At 43.0% G+C, this 22,279-nt stretch overlaps 3 protein-coding genes across 3 annotated transcripts in view; 2 read left to right on the top strand and 1 right to left on the bottom strand.

Annotated features, from left to right (window-relative positions):
• The first annotated feature begins 1,359 nt into the window (after positions 1-1,359).
• Positions 1,360-6,111, top strand: LOC109486870 (homeobox protein slou-like). Its single transcript, XM_019790780.1, has 2 exons — positions 1,360-2,083; positions 5,532-6,111. The coding sequence occupies exons 1-2, from the start codon at positions 1,609-1,611 to the stop codon at positions 6,083-6,085; spliced, it is 1,029 nt and encodes a 342-aa protein (XP_019646339.1). The 5' UTR covers positions 1,360-1,608; the 3' UTR covers positions 6,086-6,111.
• Positions 6,112-17,609: 11,498 nt separating this feature from the next.
• LOC109486856 (probable tRNA pseudouridine synthase 1) lies at positions 17,610-21,122 on the top strand. Its single transcript, XM_019790765.1, has 8 exons — positions 17,610-17,742; positions 17,934-18,023; positions 18,598-18,653; positions 18,937-19,018; positions 19,190-19,262; positions 19,633-19,772; positions 20,216-20,272; positions 20,646-21,122. Exons 1-8 carry the CDS (start codon positions 17,640-17,642, stop codon positions 20,768-20,770), a joined length of 726 nt encoding a protein of 241 aa, XP_019646324.1. The 5' UTR covers positions 17,610-17,639; the 3' UTR covers positions 20,771-21,122.
• The window catches only part of LOC109486745 (ultraviolet-B receptor UVR8-like), a 5,180-nt gene continuing 3,211 nt past the window's right edge, over positions 20,311-22,279 (bottom strand). Inside the window, exons 4-7 of the mRNA XM_019790632.1 lie at positions 22,132-22,276; positions 21,830-21,859; positions 20,885-21,478; positions 20,311-20,817 (exon numbers count right to left, since the gene is read on the bottom strand). Coding sequence (XP_019646191.1) covers positions 21,345-21,478; positions 21,830-21,859; positions 22,132-22,276 — 309 coding nt within the window. The 3' untranslated portion in view covers positions 20,311-20,817; positions 20,885-21,344. The remainder of the gene's footprint in view (positions 20,818-20,884; positions 21,479-21,829; positions 21,860-22,131; positions 22,277-22,279) is intronic.

The following is a 22,279-nucleotide window of genomic DNA, read 5'->3' as shown; positions in this document are numbered from 1 at the left end:
TGGATTTTTTGCAATCAAAAAGGTGCTTTGTTCATTTCATAAATGTACAGAGAGGCGCAAAAATAACAAACTTAAAGCTCTGTTACATAACGGTTACACACCAAAAAATACATCTAGAAATCCATTTCATTCGTGTTAGTAGAAGTCAAATACATCGTCTGACATAGACCATGCAGAGAAGTACTACAACCTACATTCGACAAAATGGGCCTAGCACTTGCCATCTTGCCAGATCATTAGTTAATGAAAGAGTGCTGAAAAAAACACCAACTCATCGGCCACTCCACCGGACCAATAACGCGGGTTAAAGAAAAGTAAAATGTAGCCAATAGGGGAGTTTAGCCATCGTAGAGTTCATTTGCCCGCGCAGAGGGGGAAATTAACCTTTACCGAATTCTAGGAGGCTAAGCCACTACGACAGAGCCCAGTTGTGTCCAGTAATAAAGATGTTGTCCATTATACCGGACGCCATTACAGGCATCAAAAACTTGCCATGCCCTTTAATAGAAATCTAATTACGCTAACCACCGCTGTACCCATGCCATATCGTCCCTGGTTTGTACTATCACAACAATCGGTGACTTCGTCCAAATTTTATCATTGCACACAGAACGGACAGTTTTTTCCCGTTTCCTCGACCGCGCCACATCAGTAGCCTGGGTACCATCCAGATTTTCGAGCGTTGCGGAGCGAAAATCCGGATGGTAGCCTGGGATGGTAACCACATCAGGCCATAGTATCAGGCACATCCAAACCGCGATAACCGTCAGATAAGACCCGGATCGCTTAGCTGTTTTATTAAAAGGGGGATTAAGTCGAAGAATCCAATTAATTAATTGTGTGCGCTATCTAGCGGTCTATCAGGCCGAGGTGATCTAGATTTCCGTCCAGAAGGACCGATCGGTTGGAAGCTTATTCCTCTCTTTCTCCTCTCCCCGTCTCTCTTTCTATCTAACATCCCTCTCTCACGTCTCTCTAGGAAACCCCCACAAGAAATCAGATTATCTACTTCGACGCCAAGTTTCGAAAAACGAAACAATGAATTGTCATCGACAAATGTGTAAAAAACACAAACCGTTTGATATTGTTATTACATGTATATGCGGTGCAGTTTCCACATTAAAATCATATTTTGATAACTAGCTAACACGTAGATACCCAGGACCGGGCTGCAGTGCCGGATTTGAATATATCGGACCCGAAGTCTGGTTGGTAGTCAGTGCGAGAGTTCCTCCGTGGTTTCCTTGGTAACCCCGCGTGCGGAATTCAAGAAGCCAATTACAAGGGGCTCTCGCCGGTCCCTCTTACAAAAGGGAGAATTTGATGTGCTAATCGCTAATCTCAACTTCCCCGCTTAACCTGGCAAACCAATCAATTAATGTGTCCGCCAATTAGAGCGGGGAAGCCCCGCCGATGTCCAATTGACACCGTGCGTTCCAAATGCTGTCCGTATGTACACGTAGGCTGACCGGGCCGTATTAGAAATGCACACAGGCGGCTGAAGCTCCCAGCTGTGCGCCCACAGCAGTACAAACAGTCGGAGAAAAAACACCCCGAGGTCCGGACGTGAGCAGAGCACAGCTCCCTCCTCACAACAAAACAACCAGCATGCAACAGGGCAGCAACTTCTCCATAGCCTCTCTCATCGAGAACGGCAAGCGGGACGCCAAATCACCTTCTGCGGGAGACCGCGACACGGACGCCGAGGACGACGTCTGCGACGATTCGGTACCCAAGGACTCGAACCTCGACGATGTCAACGAGTCAACTTCACAAAAGGACCCATCTAGCCCCCTGGTAGGTTCCGATTCAGGCAAGACTGACGCTGATTATCAGAATGCGGCCCCAAAACCGACAATATCCGCACAGAATTGTATAAATCCGAGGAAGACGAGCAATAGTGGGAGCGGAACGAACGATTCACAGAGTGGGGCTGCATCGGGAGAGGGTACCAAGAAACCCGCGATCTGGCACCCGTGGATTGACACGCCGGAGAGAGAGGACGATGAGGAGGAAGAAGAGGAAGAAGAGTCAGGGGAGGTCGTCATTGACGAGAAGGATGGAGATAGTAAAGTAGAAATCGGTGAGTTCTCTGACCATATGTTTATAAGGTACCCTATCAATATTATGAATCTATCTATAATTCTGTGGAAGCTTACCAAAACCTGTATCCGACAATATGAAATTTTCGTCCTTAATTCTCTCAAAATTAATTCAAACAAGAGATCCAACTGAATTTCAAAGGATTCTTTTCGTATGCGGTCTTTCGTTACTCCATCTGGCCACATCCCGTTAATCGGGAAATAATAGCAGACAGGACAAAACAGTACAGCCGCTCAATTTCACGTGTTCTCACAGGACCACCTATTGTTCTCCATATCAAACCGTGCCTGGTAAAAACTGTAATGTTGTTGAGAAGATATGGCGTTTGTGTTTGTGGTTCTTGTAGTAAGATCTGCTCGGTAGAACCACATGTTTGAGGAGGTGAGATATGGTGACAAACAGTTTTGGATCGGCGCTGCGACCCGCCAGGGAGTCTAATTGAACACAGTAGTGTCAGCCTCTCAGCATATGTGCGCAGAAAAACGCTCCTATTTCTTTCAAACAGGAACGGTAAACAAAAACATTGGCAGAATGTTATATCTAAAATTCAAGTTCATTTACTTTATGTCTGTATCTTAAGAGTAATACAGATATGTTAAAAAAAGTGATGTTTGACTGAAAATAAACTGAGTATTCTGAAATGTAGGGATTTCGTTGGAATAACACGAGCCTTTGTGTACGAGGGGACACAAAATTATGGATACTTATAACAGAGTGCTGTTTGAATTATTAACGATTCTACGGAAACAAGGACAAACAATAGTTGGTTGTGAACAAAGACAAGTATAATAGACCCAGTCAACAAAAGGCGGCACGTGGCAGGGAGATTGCGAAATCATGGATTTGCGCATAAGCGGATGAACTATGATTGAATAACCAGAAGGTCCTATTTCTATAGAAAAAACTAAAAAGGGCAAAAACAACATTCAAAATTTTACGTTAGGAGTGCTTCGCTTCGCCGGTTACTGGGAAGTTAGCGTGGCAATGATCAGGCAATCATACAAATATTTATCTGGATACATATGACTTGCAATGATGTAGCTCTGGAAAATGTTACGTGTTGAGGGTAGTTGTTTAGAAACTCTGCTTTGTTCCGGACACATAACGTCCATATGGAACAGCAAAGCCGTAGCATTGTGAACGCTCGGAATTGGACCTCTCTAATGCTCACAAAAACACACCAAAACATACAAAATGTTGGGTTTCTGAATCTCCTAAAATCCCGGAGCATACATACAGCATATATACATGTACCCGCAGTTTTACTTAGCTCTTTTGGGGAGATCGTTCTTTGAAATGAAATAACATGCCTTCAAACTGTGCCTTTTGCACAGATCGTGTGTTTTCTCCCTAGTATTTCTGAGCTAAACAGAGTGAATGATTTTCGGAGAATGGTCCGGCAGACTTGAGCAAATAAGGCCATGGATTGTATGAGGTACCCCGTGCCGTGTAGTATATATAGGCCGCTCGCATCGGCCCTTACCGCGCCGCCGCCCCGCGAACTAAACATGTGGCGGCGCCGGCGGGCTATTGTGACAAACCATACGGCCAGGAGGTACCCCAAAGTAACGCTCTATTTCCGCAGAAATTATGTCATGAAAAAGGAGACGAGAGGAACTTTATACTGGTTTTGAGTTTGCACATATTGCATCGCGGCATGAGGTGAGCCAGCATAGGCGGGGTACCTATTGCACCATGTAGTGATGTTTCTAGATCGAACAGTGTTATCAAGAAGAAAACCAACGTTAAGCATATGAATGTTCTATCGTAGTTTATAAATTTCGCGGTAAAATAACTTAATAAAGTATCATGTTTTGATGCAGGTATATTCTAATTTGCGCTGTACAGTGAGAGTTTAGCTACAATAACAAGATAGCTGTCTTCACACATTTTGCATCTAAGTGTATGTAGTGCAGCGTATAAGGTATTTTACCGTCCATTGACGGTTGACCGAATTCTATGATGTGCAAGATATTCTCTTGTTCTTTTCACAATCATACTTCACGAAAAAGTAGCTGCAATTCGACAGTAGGCATTTGGCGGTAGCACTACAACCTAGTCAATCCTATTTGTTTGATTCGATCAGTAGACTGTCATCTCTTTATCGACAATAACACGGGGTACTGCTGTGATGCTTGCCGCCGAATTTAGCATGATGAAGGGCCCTTATGAAATTGTAATTTGATAATGATGCGATTTGTTCACACTGTAGTAAGTCTGGCATCTATCAAAGGATACTTACGTGATAATAATTGAATGAGTGTAGCGAATATTCAGACGAACGCGGGCCAAGTGCTGCACTGTATTCGTGTGTTGTTCTCAAAATGCATGCCTTGGTGGATAGTACGCATTTGTGTAACGCCCGTCTATTTGTGTATATGAGAATTTGCAATTTGAACACATAATACAGCCAATACAAAGAATTGCTCCCTTCCTCCATCCATCTATTTCAGGTATTCACTGTGCAGTTTAGTGGTGTGTATATACGTGTACTCATACCAGGTCGCGTTCTGTGCTATTTGCCGAGGGCTAGATTCCGGACACGAATAATTCAGTACTCAATTTAATGATAGCATTCCTAAACGAAAATTTTAATTTTAGACATGAACATGGCACAGTAGGTGAGATGGTTTCGCAGCACAGACAAAAGCCGTCCTTAACATTCAGATAAAATAATAGTATCTCACATTGCGTTGGCTTATACCAAAGCTTTTGTTCGACGATAGGGAACATCAATATACCAGCATGTCTCTTCCTGTATGTTTGTTTACTATGAAATAGATATTATAGATATTTTGGATATTGACATTTTTGGATATTACTTATTGTATTTAATATGTGATATGCGATAGCAATTCTGAAGCATTTTTTAAATATCGATAAATTTATATCAATACGAATTGCAACACAACAGAAATGACCACATTCCTAATGCATTTGTATGTATCATATATTCTTACCAATGATATAGTGAAAATCGTTATTTTGAATTTCAATAGATAATTTGCTGCACGCCTTCTATGTTTTATCTTATCCTCGAATGATTCAACGAACACGCACGTTTTCTTACTCGCTTAGACCAAGAGGTTTCAGCCATTTGGCCAAAACTAATATAAAACGAATATTACTTTATGATTGTATGTCCCAAATATTGTGATGTGTACAATTCACTATGTACAATTCTATCATCTTCTACACCAGGATTTTTCTCAATGGATTCAAAAAGTAATTTTTTAATAGTTTTGTAATAGTAATGTTTAAAAAAAACATCGCACAATGTTTTAAAAAACCTTAACACTGGAAAACCACTAGTAAATGTAAAAGGGCGTTCGCAGGAGATGCCGTACGTATACGTTGTACCTCGTACTATTGTCGTTTACCACAACTGCTTGAACAGATTCTGGACTAAACAAGCCCTCTCTTTACAGGTGAGCCGACAGGCGATGAAGAAAAGCCTGAAGACACGGCTGAAGACGGCGAGCAGAAGAGCAAGGAAGGAGGCGAAGTCGATCCCGAGAAGTGTTCTGCCAATAACTCGGTCGGTAAAAACGGCAAGCGGAAGCGGGGAGCGGGGGATCCCGGGCGGTCGGGCAAGCCGCGGCGGGCGCGCACAGCCTTCACGTACGAACAGCTGGTGGCGCTGGAGAACAAGTTCAAACAAACCCGCTACCTGTCCGTGTGCGAGAGGCTGAACCTGGCGCTGTCTCTCAGCCTGACCGAGACTCAGGTCAAGATCTGGTTCCAGAACAGGAGAACCAAGTGGAAGAAACAGAACCCCGGGATGGACGTGAACAGCCCCACCCTCACCTGCTCCTCCCCCACCCTCCCCCTCAGTCTCCCCGCGGGGTACCCACACCACAACCCGTTCTACGCCTCCCACCTTCACTACCCCATCACCACAGGAGCCGCTACCTTACCGTACATGCTCAACTCACACGCGCTGAACGGACATCACTTATATCACCATATCGGACATGTATGAACATCAACCGCTACACGGGGTCATTTTAAACAGGCAGGAATATCTACGGACAGTAATCTCTACACACAGCAGGGACAGAACAACGCTTCACTTGTAGATATGGCCGTACCGATTGTTCAAACACAGCCCCGCTATCACAATATAAACACGACCATAAATTTGTACAGAGGGAAAGTTATTTGTTGTAGATAAAGGAACATATACGAAGAGCGGCGCTGGCGTTAGGATATTGCAGACTCTAGAGTAACGGCCTGGCCGCATTCGTCGTACGATCGTCGGACGATTATTGCAAAGTGAGAGGATTATTCGGATAGTCGTGCTTGTGTCGTACAAACTTCAACCGGTTTGTAACCGAAAAGGCTGTCTTCGAGTCGGGCGATGGTTTTGTCCCAGCCCACTTGAAAACCATACGACATCAGAATGTACTCGTATACGGTGGCCTACGACAAATGTGACAGCGCGGTCAGTCATACACGTACATGTAATTCTGACGACGTTTCAAATATTAAAGACCAAATTGTTCGGAAGGCAATTAAAAAGACAACATAGAGCACATACCCTTTCAATTGTGACGAAACGCGGATTGTAAAAACACCTCTGCGGCCAAATAAACGGGTACACTTCACGGTATACTTCCACACTATTGTACAGTGTACGGGGAGAACTCCAACCAAAGCGGAGAATCGAAGCTACGCGAACCGAAGCCAAATTAAATTAGCACAGAAATTAGATGATTGCTTCGCTGGAGAATTCCCCGGTTGTGAATTTGTAAATAGCGACAAATTATTTAACCCAACATGATATGTGTAAAATGTACACTTTTATGAGTATCATGTCATTTTGCATGACGGCTTTCTGTGATATGAAACTTTCTGACCAAGGAGGCTCTATCACATTGATAGAACCTCCTTGTTCTGGTAAGAAATAAAATAATTTCGAGGACTTCATTTTAGACTCAATTATCTTCCTGTTTCCATCTCTTAACTGTTACTTCAGCGAAGGTAATAAGTATGGTATATTTTTATGTCAATATTTTGAGTTTATCTTTTACGTAACTGGTAAAATATTAACTCAAATCACGAAGTGGTCCAAACTGGCCCAAACTGGTACACGATCTCGACTGTCATTTTTCTGATAATTGTAGTTTTACAAAATTCGTATTCATACATTTGAACTCTCCCCCCTCCTGATGGCGCTAAACTGTCATCAAAATCAGGAAGCAATTAGGAGAGAACCGCGGTAATAATCAGTTTACTCCCTGAAAAGATACAGACGAGACAGTCATGACAATTGCTGAATGTGAAGACTTGGGATTTACAATGGCGGGTCTGCGTTTCTTCACAGTCTCTTAATATGACAAATTGATGACAACTTTTATTGTTAGATAATAGACGGACATGATATCCAGTCGTCTTCGGGCGTTGTGCTTTGTATGTATGCGGTTTTCACTTCTGATTTTTCCCGCCTTCGTTTCCGACAAACTGCTCTGCCGGATACCTTACATTATTATCTTATCATCTCACATGAGCGTCTCACAGAAGGGAAAATCATTGTTACCTCCCAGCAGACTGAGCAGTGAATGTTACCGGTAGTGGGAGGTTAATTTTGTCCTTTATTTTCTTTATTGGTGACTTTTAAGTACGGAGTGTCTTTTACGTCTTTTACAAGGCAATAAGCAGAGATTCATTTTATAATTTACCTCTGCAATACAGGAATTAGGTTGTAGGCTATTTGTGATACAAAATTTGAATACGTCTAAGACAAAGAAAAGGTATTTTTTCTACGTTCAACCAAAAACATCCGACCAAGCGCAAGGTTCAAGGACTACCATAGTTAACACAAACTTATAACAAAAAATATAAAGCGATCGACAATAATCGTATTCTATATAGTACGTAGTACAGGGATGTGCACCTTAAGGCTTTCGCGGAAAACTCTTTACATTCAATAATTTCGAACTAGCAGAGTACTCACTGGAAAAACGACTCTGCGCTTTCTTTTCTAATTTGTGTTTAAGAATAGATATTCTACCACATTTTTAAATCGTTAACAAAAGTTAACAATATTTCCTTTGGTGTTTCCCATTTTTTGCCGGATGGGTCGACAGTGAACTATCTGACTGCTTTCGATTGTCTTTATTTTCAATCGATAAGTGAAAATCGTCATATTTCTATGAGAAAATTAAAAACAAAAAACACGAGAGGGTACCCAGCGATGCCCGTCGAACGTTCCCGTTGCCGGTGCAGCCCGGAGGATGAATATGAGCGGGGTCCAGCGGACCGAGCAGTCATCCATCTTCGGGGGAATACTCATTACACGCCGCTTGAGCAGGATTCGGACCCGCTCGACCGAGAAGACTTATAATTGTGGCTCAAACCGTTAAAGGGAGGGCTGTCCCCGGCAGATTCCTACACACAACATCACCGCGTTCCTGTACAGCAACTCAACCACATCTACTACTCACCCCGACTGTTAGACATCTACAGGAGCTTGTTTAATGAATAATTAAACATCCAAGCAACTTGACATTGCTGAGTCAACACAATTAACCATTTAATTATGTCTCCCTCTTACGCGGCTAATACATGCTATAAACAATAAAAATGAACCACGTCAACAACTTGAAAAAGTTGTATACCTACGATACTCATATTCAGGGTTCAAATTTTCAGTTTTCTGCAAGAGGTTAGACATATGATTTGTACATTATTGTGCTTTCCAAAGATCCTTTTCTTTGTTACTTCCCATGCAAAGTAATGAACACGCGATTAACAAGTAAACTAGCTGTTTGTTTGCTTGTTTGTTTGTTTGTTTGATGTATTCGTCCTTGTGTGTACATACAGGTGTCTATGTTGTGGCCACCTCCTTGAATCGCCTGCTGTGATTTTAGTAACATTCCAGCATCGGTGTAGAGTGACTGATCAGTCTGATGTACACCGCATTGTCTGGTCTAACTTCACTTTTTAACTTTTCCTGGCTATTCAGTCTCGACCCTCCTCTATTGGGACCAACCCGGGCTGCCTGTAACCCCCAGACGAGCCCGCCCTCCACCCACCGCCGTGCCGACCTTCCCCCAGGAGACGAGAAAGAGACCTGACCCCCTTTCCAGAAATCGATGTACGGCGGGAGACGAGGGGAAATTTAGCCGGTTCTACCGGAGACATTAATACCCCGGTACCGGCTGAGACCCTTCCGATTGTTCCAATTACCCAAATAAAGTGACTTCTTGATTCCAATCTCCCTTCCTTAATAGGATCGAAATTACTTCTCAATTGATAAATGCCAAACATCCATTGAGCTTTAAACTACATTAATTGGCTGCATTAAGCGCGGCCGGAAGGGTAGCCCTTCCCCGGCGGATTGCCCATTCTTCTTCCCGCTTCATTTTATCCCCGGCCCGCTCCGACCGTTTCCCAGATGGCTGAGATACAGAGACGGGAAGGCCCGGAGCCGCTCGTGCGTGGAAAATTGCGGGAACAAGTGATTTTAATAGAGCAACGAATTTAAAGGGCTCTGGCGAATCGATCGTGCGTTCGGGTGACGTTTATAGATAGCCGGCCATCCTGGTGGGATGTGCGCCAAAAGCCCCGGCCCACCCAAAGCGCATCAGTGCCTAATTCCCGAAATTTTGTTATAATGGTTATGAACATCATTAGAGTCATTTGGGACCGGCGAACAACGTGGTGTCTTTGAATAGAGGTCTCCTGAGATCACCGCCTCCAAAGTGGTATTTTGCGAGGAACGCATTTGCAAGGTAATGCGTCAATTAATCTTGTTCGGCGGCCGCCGCTATGATGAGTCCCGCTCCCCGCCGCGCATACTGATGAGGCGGGGAGAGTGGCGCAGGACTTACTTTGAAAAGAGCGGAGGTGAAGACGGCATTACCGTCTCCGCTAAAGGACATTACCGGTGTCAGAAGACGTTAGACACATCTACAGACTACAGGTGTGTCCGACACTCATCAGCCCCAGTATATACACTACATGTCACAACTTCCCACAAACTCATGTGAAGTGCGTTACACCTGCTTTCCACAAAAGGCTGAACGACCAAAGATTTGATATCGCTCAACGAATTTCATAGATAAAGAACGAATTCTTCTTTTTTACGCTTTGTGTGTTTTGTTGTCTTTTAAATCATACATTTACACCTATGTACATGCTTGTAACGTTAACTTGCACTTTGAATCAAAGATTCGGTTTGAATAAAACTGTTATATCTTATGATGCTTAGAAATTTTGGGTCTTGTCTTTAATATCCGTATCTTTACCTACGTTTAATCTAATATATAGTTTTTTGCCAAGGCTTATCTACAATTAAAAAGTTATATTTGCCCTACTATCATAAACAAGCTAGGAATCAACCGGCTATACACTCACCAGTCAATCAGAGAGCAATGCTGTTAAAATCATTACCTCCTTAGCGGAGGTAAATACTTTTATGATACGGTTAATTGCAAGCCCACAGAAATTTGAAAATCAATAACTGAAAACTTTCAAAAGTATTGATACATATAGAATATGACGACGTCGACAGTATTTGCTAGAAATACGCCTGGTATTGTTTAATGGCACTTCCGTGTGCGGAGGTCTTACTTTCTGTGTTTGTTTGTCTGTTTGCTTGTGTGTCCATGGCCACAGTTCTTTGAGTAGAGTTGAGTCACAAGAAAAAGGGGGGGGGATTATGTAACCGCAGACGTCGACTTGGAGGTGAAAATGGTCTCCCCGCAGGCTGGGATGAAGTGAATGGTACGGTGGAAAACTCAGGAACTAGAGGATTGCATATGCGCCGCAGTCAAATATGCACAAAATCGGTGAAAAAGGCACAATAATGAATAAAACAACGAATTCAAAGCAACTCTAAAACGTCACTGAGGTGCGAACTCTTCGATTTGTCTTGTTTTTATTTGATTTTGCAATTGTTTGAATGTGTTCACCTCTACTGAAATAAACAGTGCACCATGTACCTATGCGTGCATGTTCCTGTCCTTGGTGCTGATCGAATAGTCCATCACAGTGTAGGAAGGTACGAGTTGGCTATACGTTAAATGAATGATACTGATTAAATAAATCTTAAAAAAGACTTCAAGCTGGCGAACCTCACTATGACAAAAATTGTATACAGCATTTCTTACGTGCATTCTCGTAAGGGCCTGGCCACATTCGTCGTACGATCGTCGTACGATCGAAAACGGAGCGCATTACTGGGATAGTCGTGCATGTGCAGGCGTCATTTTACCGAAAAAAAATCATTGTTGGTGGTTGGATCTGTCACAGCCTGTACGACGAAAAGTGTAGGAACGAATGTCACCGCGCCGTTACTGTTATAACCTCTGCCAAGTTTTCAACAATTAACCTTCTCAGTCATGACGTATTGTGGTACCGGCCCTCGCTATGTAGAGAACACGATACTCCAAAATATCTATTGATTCTATATTGTTCAGACATGTGAGTTCTAGAAGGTTTGGGTCTGTGTTAAAACTCTACAATTAACGTTTTTGCTGGCGCGTGAAATATGAATTAATACTTACGTCCCCGGAGGACTGTGTCTTTGCGATCAATTCATATTATAGGCGTCATTGGTATCATAATCATGGAAATATTGCAGGTCGCAGATCACATTTGGGTGTAATTTTACGGTCTTTGGCTACATGTAATATGCTTATAGGCGTGAAATCTGGCATTAAACAGAGTATATATCTTTCAGGACGTACGCTCTGGAGAGTGCAACGCTTGCGAGCGCCCTCTGGCGTATTTTTGAAAAAGCACACGATAGGCTCCTGCAGGGAGGTGACAGTTGTTGGGAGGCGCTTGCCAAAGTTGGATTCAAGGCTTATCTATGGCTTGTTAAGTGTACGGTCTGGTATGTTTTGCACAATAATATTACGGTTCAATACAACAAGTAAATCCCTTTTTAGCCCAAAGTTTCCCTTGGTAGTTTGCCCAATAGGGTAACGCGCTGGCTAATCTAAATTCTAATTCCCATTCTCAAAGCAAAAAATATTACACCACCTGTGGCGGCATCTCAGAGAAAAGGTATTTTAAGTGTTAGAATAACTTTGCAAAAGCGACCTCAATCAACCCAAAGGTCGCTACTAACCGCCGAGACGCCGACAAGCAATGATATGATATACATCTGATCAGGGGTCTTCCGGGGGTAAGTAGTGGTAATGTGCACATGATCATCGCAACAAATTTAATTTCAGTCTTGAAAGACTGGGTACTTTGCTGATGAAACTGCCGGGCCATTGTACGCTCTGTGTACCGCGGGTAGCAAACGGGGTTATAACTTCTACAAGAAGGAACCAGATGCAGGGTATTCAACCTACCACTAATGAAAAGACACTATAGACCAAGGGGGTTTAAAATCTAGAGTATATACACTAAGTCTCAAAGTATGGAAGGGAGCATCACAATGTAGATGCAGTTCTAGTGACATCTGCACGGGGGCAGTCAATCATAGACATAACGTCACGACAAAATGGAAGAGTTTGAAATATATAATTGAGTTGGCTAACTCTGACATACTCAGTCTATTTGACCAATTTCTACTATTTTCCACTGAAGTCTGTCCAGAAGGTCTAGACTATAATTTTGCCCTCTTAGGGTTCATACTAAAATATTCATCTCCCCTTAACACATTTAGGTGCTAATCTCTACGGCATAACATCATACGCCAACTCCTATAACTGCACGGTAATATATTAATGGTCGATAATAAGAACAAAACTAATAAGAACCATTTTAATGTCGTTATCTTTTCCTGGGACGCCATAATATAGGATCATATCAGGGCATCATCATATAGGCGTGCCTTTGCTTTCGTCGTCTCGTTGTAACGAACGGTTGCTGTGTCGGCAGTAGTGTTGAGTGTTTTACGGTGTCTTTGTTCTAAGCGGGGGCAGGGCGTGTTGATAAAGATGTTAGGGGCACATCTTCTCGTCGCCATAGCAACCATGAGCCTTCCATCAGGTAAGCCTGGAAAATGTATCCCTACTAGAGAACAGTAACTTTGTTTCACATAACCGGTAAAGTCTGTCACACATGGCTGAATATGGACTACTGAATTCGAACACTACTAGTGGCGGAGCTTAGCCTCCTTTTCAGGCGTTCCCGGATCGGTCGTTTTTTTTCTGATCAATCGTAGATCGCACGCAATAGAAGCTCCGTAGGGTTATATATATATATATGTAGGGTTGCCGGCCGGAGCTTCTATTGCGTGCGATCTACGATTGATCAGAAAATACCCCCCCCCCCAAAAAAAAACGACCGATCCGGGAACGCCTGAAAAGGAGGCTAGGCGGAGCTCCCCATATAGGCTACTGTTCGGCTGCGCCAGTGCAATGTTTCAAAATGTTGAAAACATTTGGGTGTGGTTTGTTGGTGTTTGGGAGTAGTTTAATATTATTTTGACTCAAATCTGATTCCTTTCGTAGAGAAAGGTAGGCTTGGCCTAAATCTGGTCAGACGGCCACAGTCCAAACTTTAGCCAACCTTAGCAGGTTGGCTGGTGTTCGGGGAAGGTTCTGAATGTGTGACAGGACTATTTTTTTATTGGTATAACACATCAGTTTGGTTAAGTTATCTATAAGCTGCGTAAGACCGGATTTTGTAAGGTTTGATCCACTCATACCGGGATGACTCTTTCGAGTATAAAGTCGATTGAGCTGATAAAATAGACGTAACAATGGGGTCCGCTAGGGATTCGAACCCAAAACCTTTAGATACTAAACCCTGACTACCTTGCCCCGTTCCCCAGGCCTGGCGCTGCAGTGTTACATCTGTCATGAAGTGGCGAGCAGGGAAGTCTGTATGAGCCGCGAACTGACGGACTGTGCGCCGAACCAGACAGCGTGTATGACAACACACTTAAGTGAGTTCAAATCAGAAAGACCTGAGCGTCTTTAGTTGTACAATTGCAAGAAAGTTGATCATGGAAAATGTAAGACGGCAGAAGAAATGTGAAATGTAATTTGATTGAGTTGAAAAATGTCGCATGGCATCGTCATTTCACGCACGCACGCACGCACGCACAAACAAACACACACACACACACACACACACACACACACACACACACACACACACACACACACACACACACACACACACACACACACACACACACACACACACACACACACACACACACACACACTTTACTGATCTTTACTGGCCGGTTCATCGTCTTCATCATCATGCATGTCGGGAGTTGTAGTTCCCGGTCCCAAACCCTCTCTCGCCAGTCCACTTTGTCCGTCATGGCGCTCGCCAGGTACTCCTTTGGAAGACCCACATCAGCAGCCAGCAGGTCTATGTACGTCATACGAGGACGCCCAGGTTTAGAATGCCCTTGTTTGGGCTCCCACAGGATCAGTTCACTAGCTAGCTCAGTCTTATTTCTGTAGACATGTCCTGCGAAACCTGTTCTCCGCTGTCTGATAAGCTCAGACACAGCTGGAATGTCTCCGTAGAGCTCCTCCTTAGTAGGATGTTGCTGCCATGTCTTGTTCAATACTGCACGTAGCATCCGTGTGTAAGTTCCATCTAGCCTTTTTTCCAGCTTCTTTGTCAAAGTCCATGTTGGTGACCCATACAACAGTACTGACTCTACCACCGCTCTAAAGAAGTTTCTTTTCGTGTTGTCAGGTAGAGAAGATTTCCATATTTCTCTCAGTTCTTGTAGCGCACTCCATGCTTTTGCTATACGGATTAGCACATCTTTTTCTGTGGATGAGATATCGCTTCCCAGGTAGCTAAACTGTTTTACTTCTTTTAATCGGGTTCCATTCAGGGTGCTGATCATGCCACTCTGGTTGAAGCAAATGAATTCAGTTTTCTTGGCATTTACATAGAGGCCAATCCCAGAGGCTGCCTCTTCTAGTGCATGCAGCAGTCTCTCTGCACCAGAGATCCAGTCAGCCAGTAGTGCAAGATCGTCCGCGTAGTCCGCGTCCGTGATCTTTTTGGCGGGGTGTCTTCTACTTCTTGCTGTTTGTAGGGTGAAGCCATAGTCTGCATGGAGGTCTACAGAAGTGCGCAAAACATAGTCTAGGGCTATAATGAACAGAAAAGGAGCCAGGGTGTCTCCTTGTAACACTCCTGCTTGTATGGTAAAGAAATCTGTATCACCATCCGGCGAGCGCACCATCGATCTGGTCAGCTTGTACATCATCATGACAGCGTTAATCGTTTCATCTGGAATACCGTACGCTCCCAGTATCTCATCGTCTTATTAGATTATATCTGATAATATATCAATTATACATGCGAGTGGGTGCATGATATCCCTCTCTACCTGACCTTACAGGCGAGGACACCTACAGATCGATTATGGTCTTAATTATCGAAATTCCAAAACAATGTCTTGAAAGTAATGAACAAGAAATCGGAGATTTCGAACCCCTGGGAAGTATGTTTTAACTTAAAAGTTTTTATTCGCACAACCAAAGCCCTGGCGCACTTTAATTTCAGCGGACCGAGGACAGAAACCCTTTAACTTTAGGCTCACAGCGTGTTTTGACTATAGCTTTAGGTGAGTATACCCCCAGTTACTGTGTGAGTGGGCTTACTTTCCCAGCCTGCGAGACCATTTGGACTGCCAACTTCACCTTAATGTCAATCTGCGGTTTCAAAATCTCCTCTTCCCCCTCCTGCCACTCTACTGTAGACTGCTAATAAAACACACCACAACTAAACAGAGGCAAACACTCCTAATACGATATCTCAGTAGCCGGAGGTTCCCCGGTCATTTACACAAATGTAACTTCGTTTCTACCCGTGTCCCATCAGAAAACCTGGCCGGAGAGTTCTGGGACAACGCCTGCATTACACGGGAGAGGTGTGACCGGTTTGTCCAGCAGTATTCCGACCACTGCCCCAAGCTTGACGAGTCCATCTGTGTGTCCTGCTGCGACAAGACCGGCTGTATGGGGACGGGTGCAGCGGCCACGGTCAAGGCCAACACATGGGGAGCGATTGGAACTATGGTGGTGACAGCGGTCTTTGCTGTTTTGAACCACTTCATATTGCTCGATGTACTAGTAGTAATGCTCTAAGTCTGCCGTGCAGAAGTCGATGATAGAATATGTTACACATCTTTTAGTGACGCCTCATGGGGCGAACCCAATAGCATATAGTATATCCAGTTGACTTTGCTGGATTTTCTGTTAGGTTCACTGGAATCGTTAATATCTCTTGTAGAGATTAACGGATCGTATTGCATAATTATTGATAAAATTCTACATGTATTAACGTTATAATACCATATTGGTAAATGACTTTAGATAACCACACCTACAGGTGTATATATCATGTAATAAATTTATTAACAGATAAATACCACTTGATAATAAGCTAAAACTGTCGCCATGGCGATAGTTTTAATATATTGTCAGCCTTGTTGAATCAGCCCTCGCGTGATATGTTAAACGGCTATCACCATTACGCGACAATAGTCAAGTGGTGTTCATCCGTCAGTCTGACTATATATATAGGCAGCTTATATAGGCCGGCTTCCAATAGTCAAGTAGCTATATACTGTATGGAAAATGACGACATTTATTGTGACTATCTAATACCTGTTCTCCAAAAGTGTCAATAAAGGTTCAGTGCTGCTCGTCGTGCTTGATGATCGCGCAACTGAATGTGTTCTCATACGATAAGATGTGATTCATACGTTATATCGACAGAGGTCGCTGTGACACTATATGTCAGGGTAGGGTCGGAGGTCATGGATCCGGAGAGCAGCAGCGAGTCTACTTCGGGAGAGAGTCAAGTTTGCTCTTTTTTTGGCAAAACATGTCGATAGATATGCATACCACGAGCAGACAATGTTGTTTAGGGCACTTAGACTCGATAACCCAATAACATGTTATACATGTAACGCAAGGTTACCAGTTTACGGTCGATTTATGGAAAATTGCATTTTTTGTGAAAACGCGTGGGCAGAACCAAATATTTAACCCATGTGAGGAGACAGTAGTTCGTCAGTTATAAAGTGCGTGTTGTGTTACTTTCTTCCTTGTATCTTTAGCGCCGCGCCAGCATGTATTTATGTAGTAGTCGTCAGCTAAGAATTGCTCTAGGGTGACCAATTAACGGTCACTTGAGTCTTTCTCCTTGTAGTTCTATACTTATAAGCACACACATCTTTCCGTCAATTTTCAGTGTTCAAGGCTTCTAGCTTTATTTTTTTTAAAGGGCCACGTGTTTTCCGTGTTGTGTTTGTTTACTTCACTTTGCCTCGCTATTTTGACATTTCCGCCGGACTTGTAGGGCCAACAAAGACTTTAATATATAAAAGTTAGAGCTGATAAGCCAGAGGTCCTTCTGAACAGAGAGTACGCAGAATATCGGTGGCGTCTTTAACAATCGGCTTGAAGAAGTACGTAATGGGACAGGGCCATCCCACAAGAAGGTCAAAAGATCTAATGAACGTCTACAAAAAACCCAAGAAATTAAATTGGTGTGGCCCTCTTTATGTCATTGATACCCTTGATCCTCTTCTCCCAGTTACCTTCGTTCTAACTTCGACCTGTGTTCAGACTACAGAGATGTCTACAGGACCCAGGCTGAGTGGTGTGTTTGCAGTGCACAAGCCTGTGGGTTGGACATCTGCAGATGTGGTCAGGAAAATCCGAGGTGTTATATGTACAGGTGAGGTATGCTTCACTGAAATACATGTGATCACAGTCTTCATTTGTCATCAAATTCGAAGGAAAACTGTTTATTTAGCACAGTGTCATGTCTCTGCCTAGAACTGCCAATGGTTGTGTGAAATGAGAAATCCTTACAGACCACTTTCAAGTTGCTTTAATAACTGCTTTTCCCTGTTGACTTTTTGACAGAGCTGAAGAGGAGAGGTACCCAGGTCACCCGTCGCTCCATCAAACTTGGCCATGGAGGCACGCTGGACTGTAGGGCAGCTGGGGTTCTAGATCAGACCATCTTACTATCATTTCTGGTCTCTTAATACTGCCAAAACATTGGTGGTCTTGTGATTAAGGTTATTTACTTAGAATTTAAAGGTTCTAAATCCAGGCAGGCCCCACTGTTGTACATTTGGGATTGGCACACTCGACTCGGGTGAAATTGAGTACCTAGCTTCTAGGCTGGGGACATCCTCTCTATATATTATAAATGTGTTGGAAAGACTTGGAGGAAAGCCATACATTGAGCATGTTTAAAGAGCCTACTACACTTATCGAAGAGTAGAGGTTCGTCTTCTTGTGAGTGGATAAAACTTACAGTCTGGTCTTATGCTGCTTGTACCTATTGCACAGAGGTAGTATGCCTAAAGGTGGTTTACTGGTTATGTGAAACAACAAAATATTGTGCAAATCTTGCTTATCAAGTCATAATGAATATTTAACTGGTGTCAAAGCAAAAATGTGCCATGACATTACCATTATTATTATTATTATTATTATTATTACACAGACAGGGAACATGATCTTGTACATTGAGGCAGTGGAAACTTCATATTTCCTTCCTTATTTTCCCACTTTGCAGTTTTAGGTCTGGGTAGAGGAACAAAGCAGCTTCATGACCTCAGTGCAACACAAAAGGTTTGATTTCACTTCACAATCATTTGAATGTACAGCTATAAATGTCAAAGTATACTGTGGTGTATAGTTATTTCTTAAAGATCAACAAGATATTTGTTAAATTTTGATATAGCAGTCAGTTTCTTGCCACAGATGACATAATTAATGAATACATTGTACATGTACATTGTAGTTTTGTTTCAGCTATAGCCATTACGTGTATCTTAGAGGTTGTGGACTTGACTGTCAGCTGTGCATCTGCAGACTCTATGATCACTTTTGCCTACCTTTTGCTACCTTACAGAGGTACATAGCAGAGGGACAGTTGGGAAAGGCCACAGATACCTACGATACTGATGGAAAAATTACAGAGGAGAAACCTTTTGGTAAGTCATGAACCAGAAACTTTCAAAGGAAAATACACGATTGAGCGTTAGTTGAAAAGTGCCATTACTCACCCTGCTAACATGGCATTGCAATATCACCCAACAAACATCCTGATAACATATGTCTGCTATTTGGTTGAATACCTAAACATCAAATGTTTTGTTCTGTAGATCATGTCACAGAAGACACCTTGAGACAGACCATGGACACCTTCAGAGGGGAACAGATGCAAGTGGCTCCCATGTAAGCTCCTACTTCGGTCTTTGTACTTCAGCAGAATCAATGTCAGTTTTGTCTAGCAAAATGCCATGACAAGTTTAGCAGTGCATATTATTATCAAATCTGGATACACAGGTATTTTCTTTTGTGGCTTATCTGTGGGTTTGTGTGTCTGTTTGTCCAGACAGAGTAGGATGACAGCACATGGGTCATGGTGGGTGGGGCAGGGGAAGATTGACAGGCAAAATGACAGGTCCAACCTGAGAAATGGAGTAAACTTGAGATTAGGGCACATCAAAAAGTATGTAACATCAGTATATTCTAAGAAGGCAAGGATTTCAAGTCTAAATGGATAAAAAAAACCTTCACGTATAATAATGAAATGTTTCTGTAGTTACTCAGCACTGAAGGTTGCGGGTGAGCGGCTGTCTGATCGGGCCAGGAGAAGAGAGGCAGTGAAACCCAAGCCTCCCCGCCCTGTGGTCGTCCACTCTCTGGAACTCCTCAGTTTCAACCCTCCACACTTCCAACTTGGTAAGGATAACACAACGCAAGGAACATATTGCACGGCTCAGTTTGGTTCAAAATTTCATAGCAAATGCTTTAATGTTGATGCTACTTCAGAGAATGGAAACACTTTTTTGTAGCTGAACTGTGGGGATTTTGTGTCTGTCTTGTCAGGGAAGGTTGATAGCACATTGATGAGGGGAAGATTGACAGGCACGATGACAGGTCAAAAGGTAAGACACAAGGAATGGGGTGAACTTGACAGCAGGGCTGACAGCATGTGGATGAGGAAAGATTTGAAATGGCAGGTCAAATCAACACAGGAAATGGGGTGAATTTGAAGGTCACAAGAACTCAAAATACTTCCTGAAAAAAAGAAGTGAAAGTCTGAAATCTTGTTTTTACATGCCATGAAAAGAGCCTCAAATCAGACTTGGCATGGATGAAACCCTCTTATGTTTCTGTTGCAGGAGTCACCTGTGGAGCAGGCTTTTATGTGAGGTCTCTTGTTTATGACCTTGGCCATGGTCAGTATTACAAACCCATATCCAGTTCCAATGATACCTTTAGGTAATGTCTGTGGTGTTTTCAGGAAAGACAAAAAACTACAATTTTCTACAATGTTCAGTTATGAATCAGAAGATTCTGTGTCTAAGCAATGTTATATGAATCATGAGAACTTTGCCAATGTAATAAAAGTATATCAGCTTTACTTTTGACATCAACACTTTGAAGACATGAAAATAAATCAGTACCAATTGTGTCAGTTTAACAAACAATCTGTTGCATCAACTTGCATTAAATAACATGCAGCGTGTACAGTATCAATCAACACTTGACATGTGCTTGAGTCCAAGTCTTTTCTTAAGTTTTTTTTCCCACTTTTCACCATTCCTTCAGCTGTTGGCAGCTGTGCCCACCTGACATCCCTGTGTAGAGTCCAGCAGGGGATATTCCCACTGGACCAGGCACTACCAATGGAGAAGTGGACATTACCTGACATAGAGGCAGCTGTGAGCACCTGACAGCTGTGAGCACCTGACAGCTGTGAACACCTGACAGCTGTGAACACCTGACAGCTGTGAACACCTGACAGCTGTGAACACCTGACAGCTGTGAACACTGACAGCTGTGAACACCTGACATGCAGGGGCTGGGTCCCTCTCACAGGATCAGGTGCCACAGCTGGGGAAGGGGACATTACCGGAAATAGAAAGCTGTGAACACCTAACACCTGTGTACACCTGACAGTCACTCATGATCACACTTGCGCAGATGCTACAGCTGCAGAAGGGGACATGTATTACCAGACATAGAGGCAGCTGTGAACACCTGACAGACAGCGTGAGTCTCTAACACTGGAGCAGAGACTACCAACATTACCAATCATAGAACGGTACTGCAAAGCTGCCATCAGTACTTTTTTGGATATCTGGGCAAGTTCGTGCAATTGTCATCATCTTCTGTACATTTGTTTAAAAGTTACACACATTTGGCACAATATTTAAAACAGAATATCCCATATATACCTTCCAGTATTGGAGAAACTTTATAACCAACTTAATTATATTGAATGCCGCATCAGAAAATGTCAACACTTTACTGGTCCACCTGTACAAACACATTCCATGGTCCACACCACACATCAATGACTCTTCTCTGCTTGAAGAACTCCACTGTACGAGGAACCTCTGACCTCTCTGTCTGTCCTCTGCCTAATTGACCGTAGGCACCTGTGTCGATGGGAGAAAATTGAAGGTTTAGTCACCAAGGACTACAAAAAAGCACCCTTTACTTTATTTAAGAAAACAATTGACCAAACTTTACATCCAAAATGAAGAAAGATGAGAGAGACAACCAGAATAGACAAATCGCATAGCCCTGCACGCCTCTGTGAAGCTTACAAATGCAAAATCAAAACATAAATACGCAAAAATAATTCAACAAATATGCAAATATTTAATAGACACGCAGCCTCTCTCTCATTGGTCAAACTGCTAATTGCCATGCAATCATTGGTTGAACTGCTAATTGTGATGGACAGTCAGGGTCAGTCTATATTGAAAAAAGGAATCTCAACTTGCCCCATCCCCACGTTAACAGCTGTCCCTCCTCTGTACAGGTGAGAGAAAAAAAAGATCATCAGAAAAAAACATAAATTACAAGGAATTCATTCAAATATCTGTCCTAATAAACTGTAAATAACCTGACATGCACAGGTTATGAAATTTTGGAAGACTACTTATGTGCTATCTTGGCAATTTATGAAATACGTGTACATGACGGCCAGTATACCTTGTCTTAATATTTTCTCTTTCTTGAGTCAGGATTGATTTTAGTGAATAAATGAATAATTTGTACTTTTATAAACTTTCCCCACACTTACTAGTGAGAGCCGCTGTATGCCTGGACCCACAGCTGACCTTTGACACCTCCTGACCAGTGGGCAGGTCTACTATGATAGGGGTGGCCTGTACCAGCACCTCCGCTATGCTGCCACCTTGCAGTCCCGCCTCGCTGACAGAAGTTTCCTT

Source organism: Branchiostoma belcheri, unplaced genomic scaffold (assembly GCF_001625305.1).
Source record: "Branchiostoma belcheri isolate BF01 breed outbred unplaced genomic scaffold, Haploidv18h27 scaffold83, whole genome shotgun sequence".
Taxonomy (NCBI): domain Eukaryota; kingdom Metazoa; phylum Chordata; class Leptocardii; order Amphioxiformes; family Branchiostomatidae; genus Branchiostoma; species Branchiostoma belcheri.
Note: the sequence above shows the minus strand (reverse complement) of the source record. Positions and strands in the feature narration are given on the sequence as shown.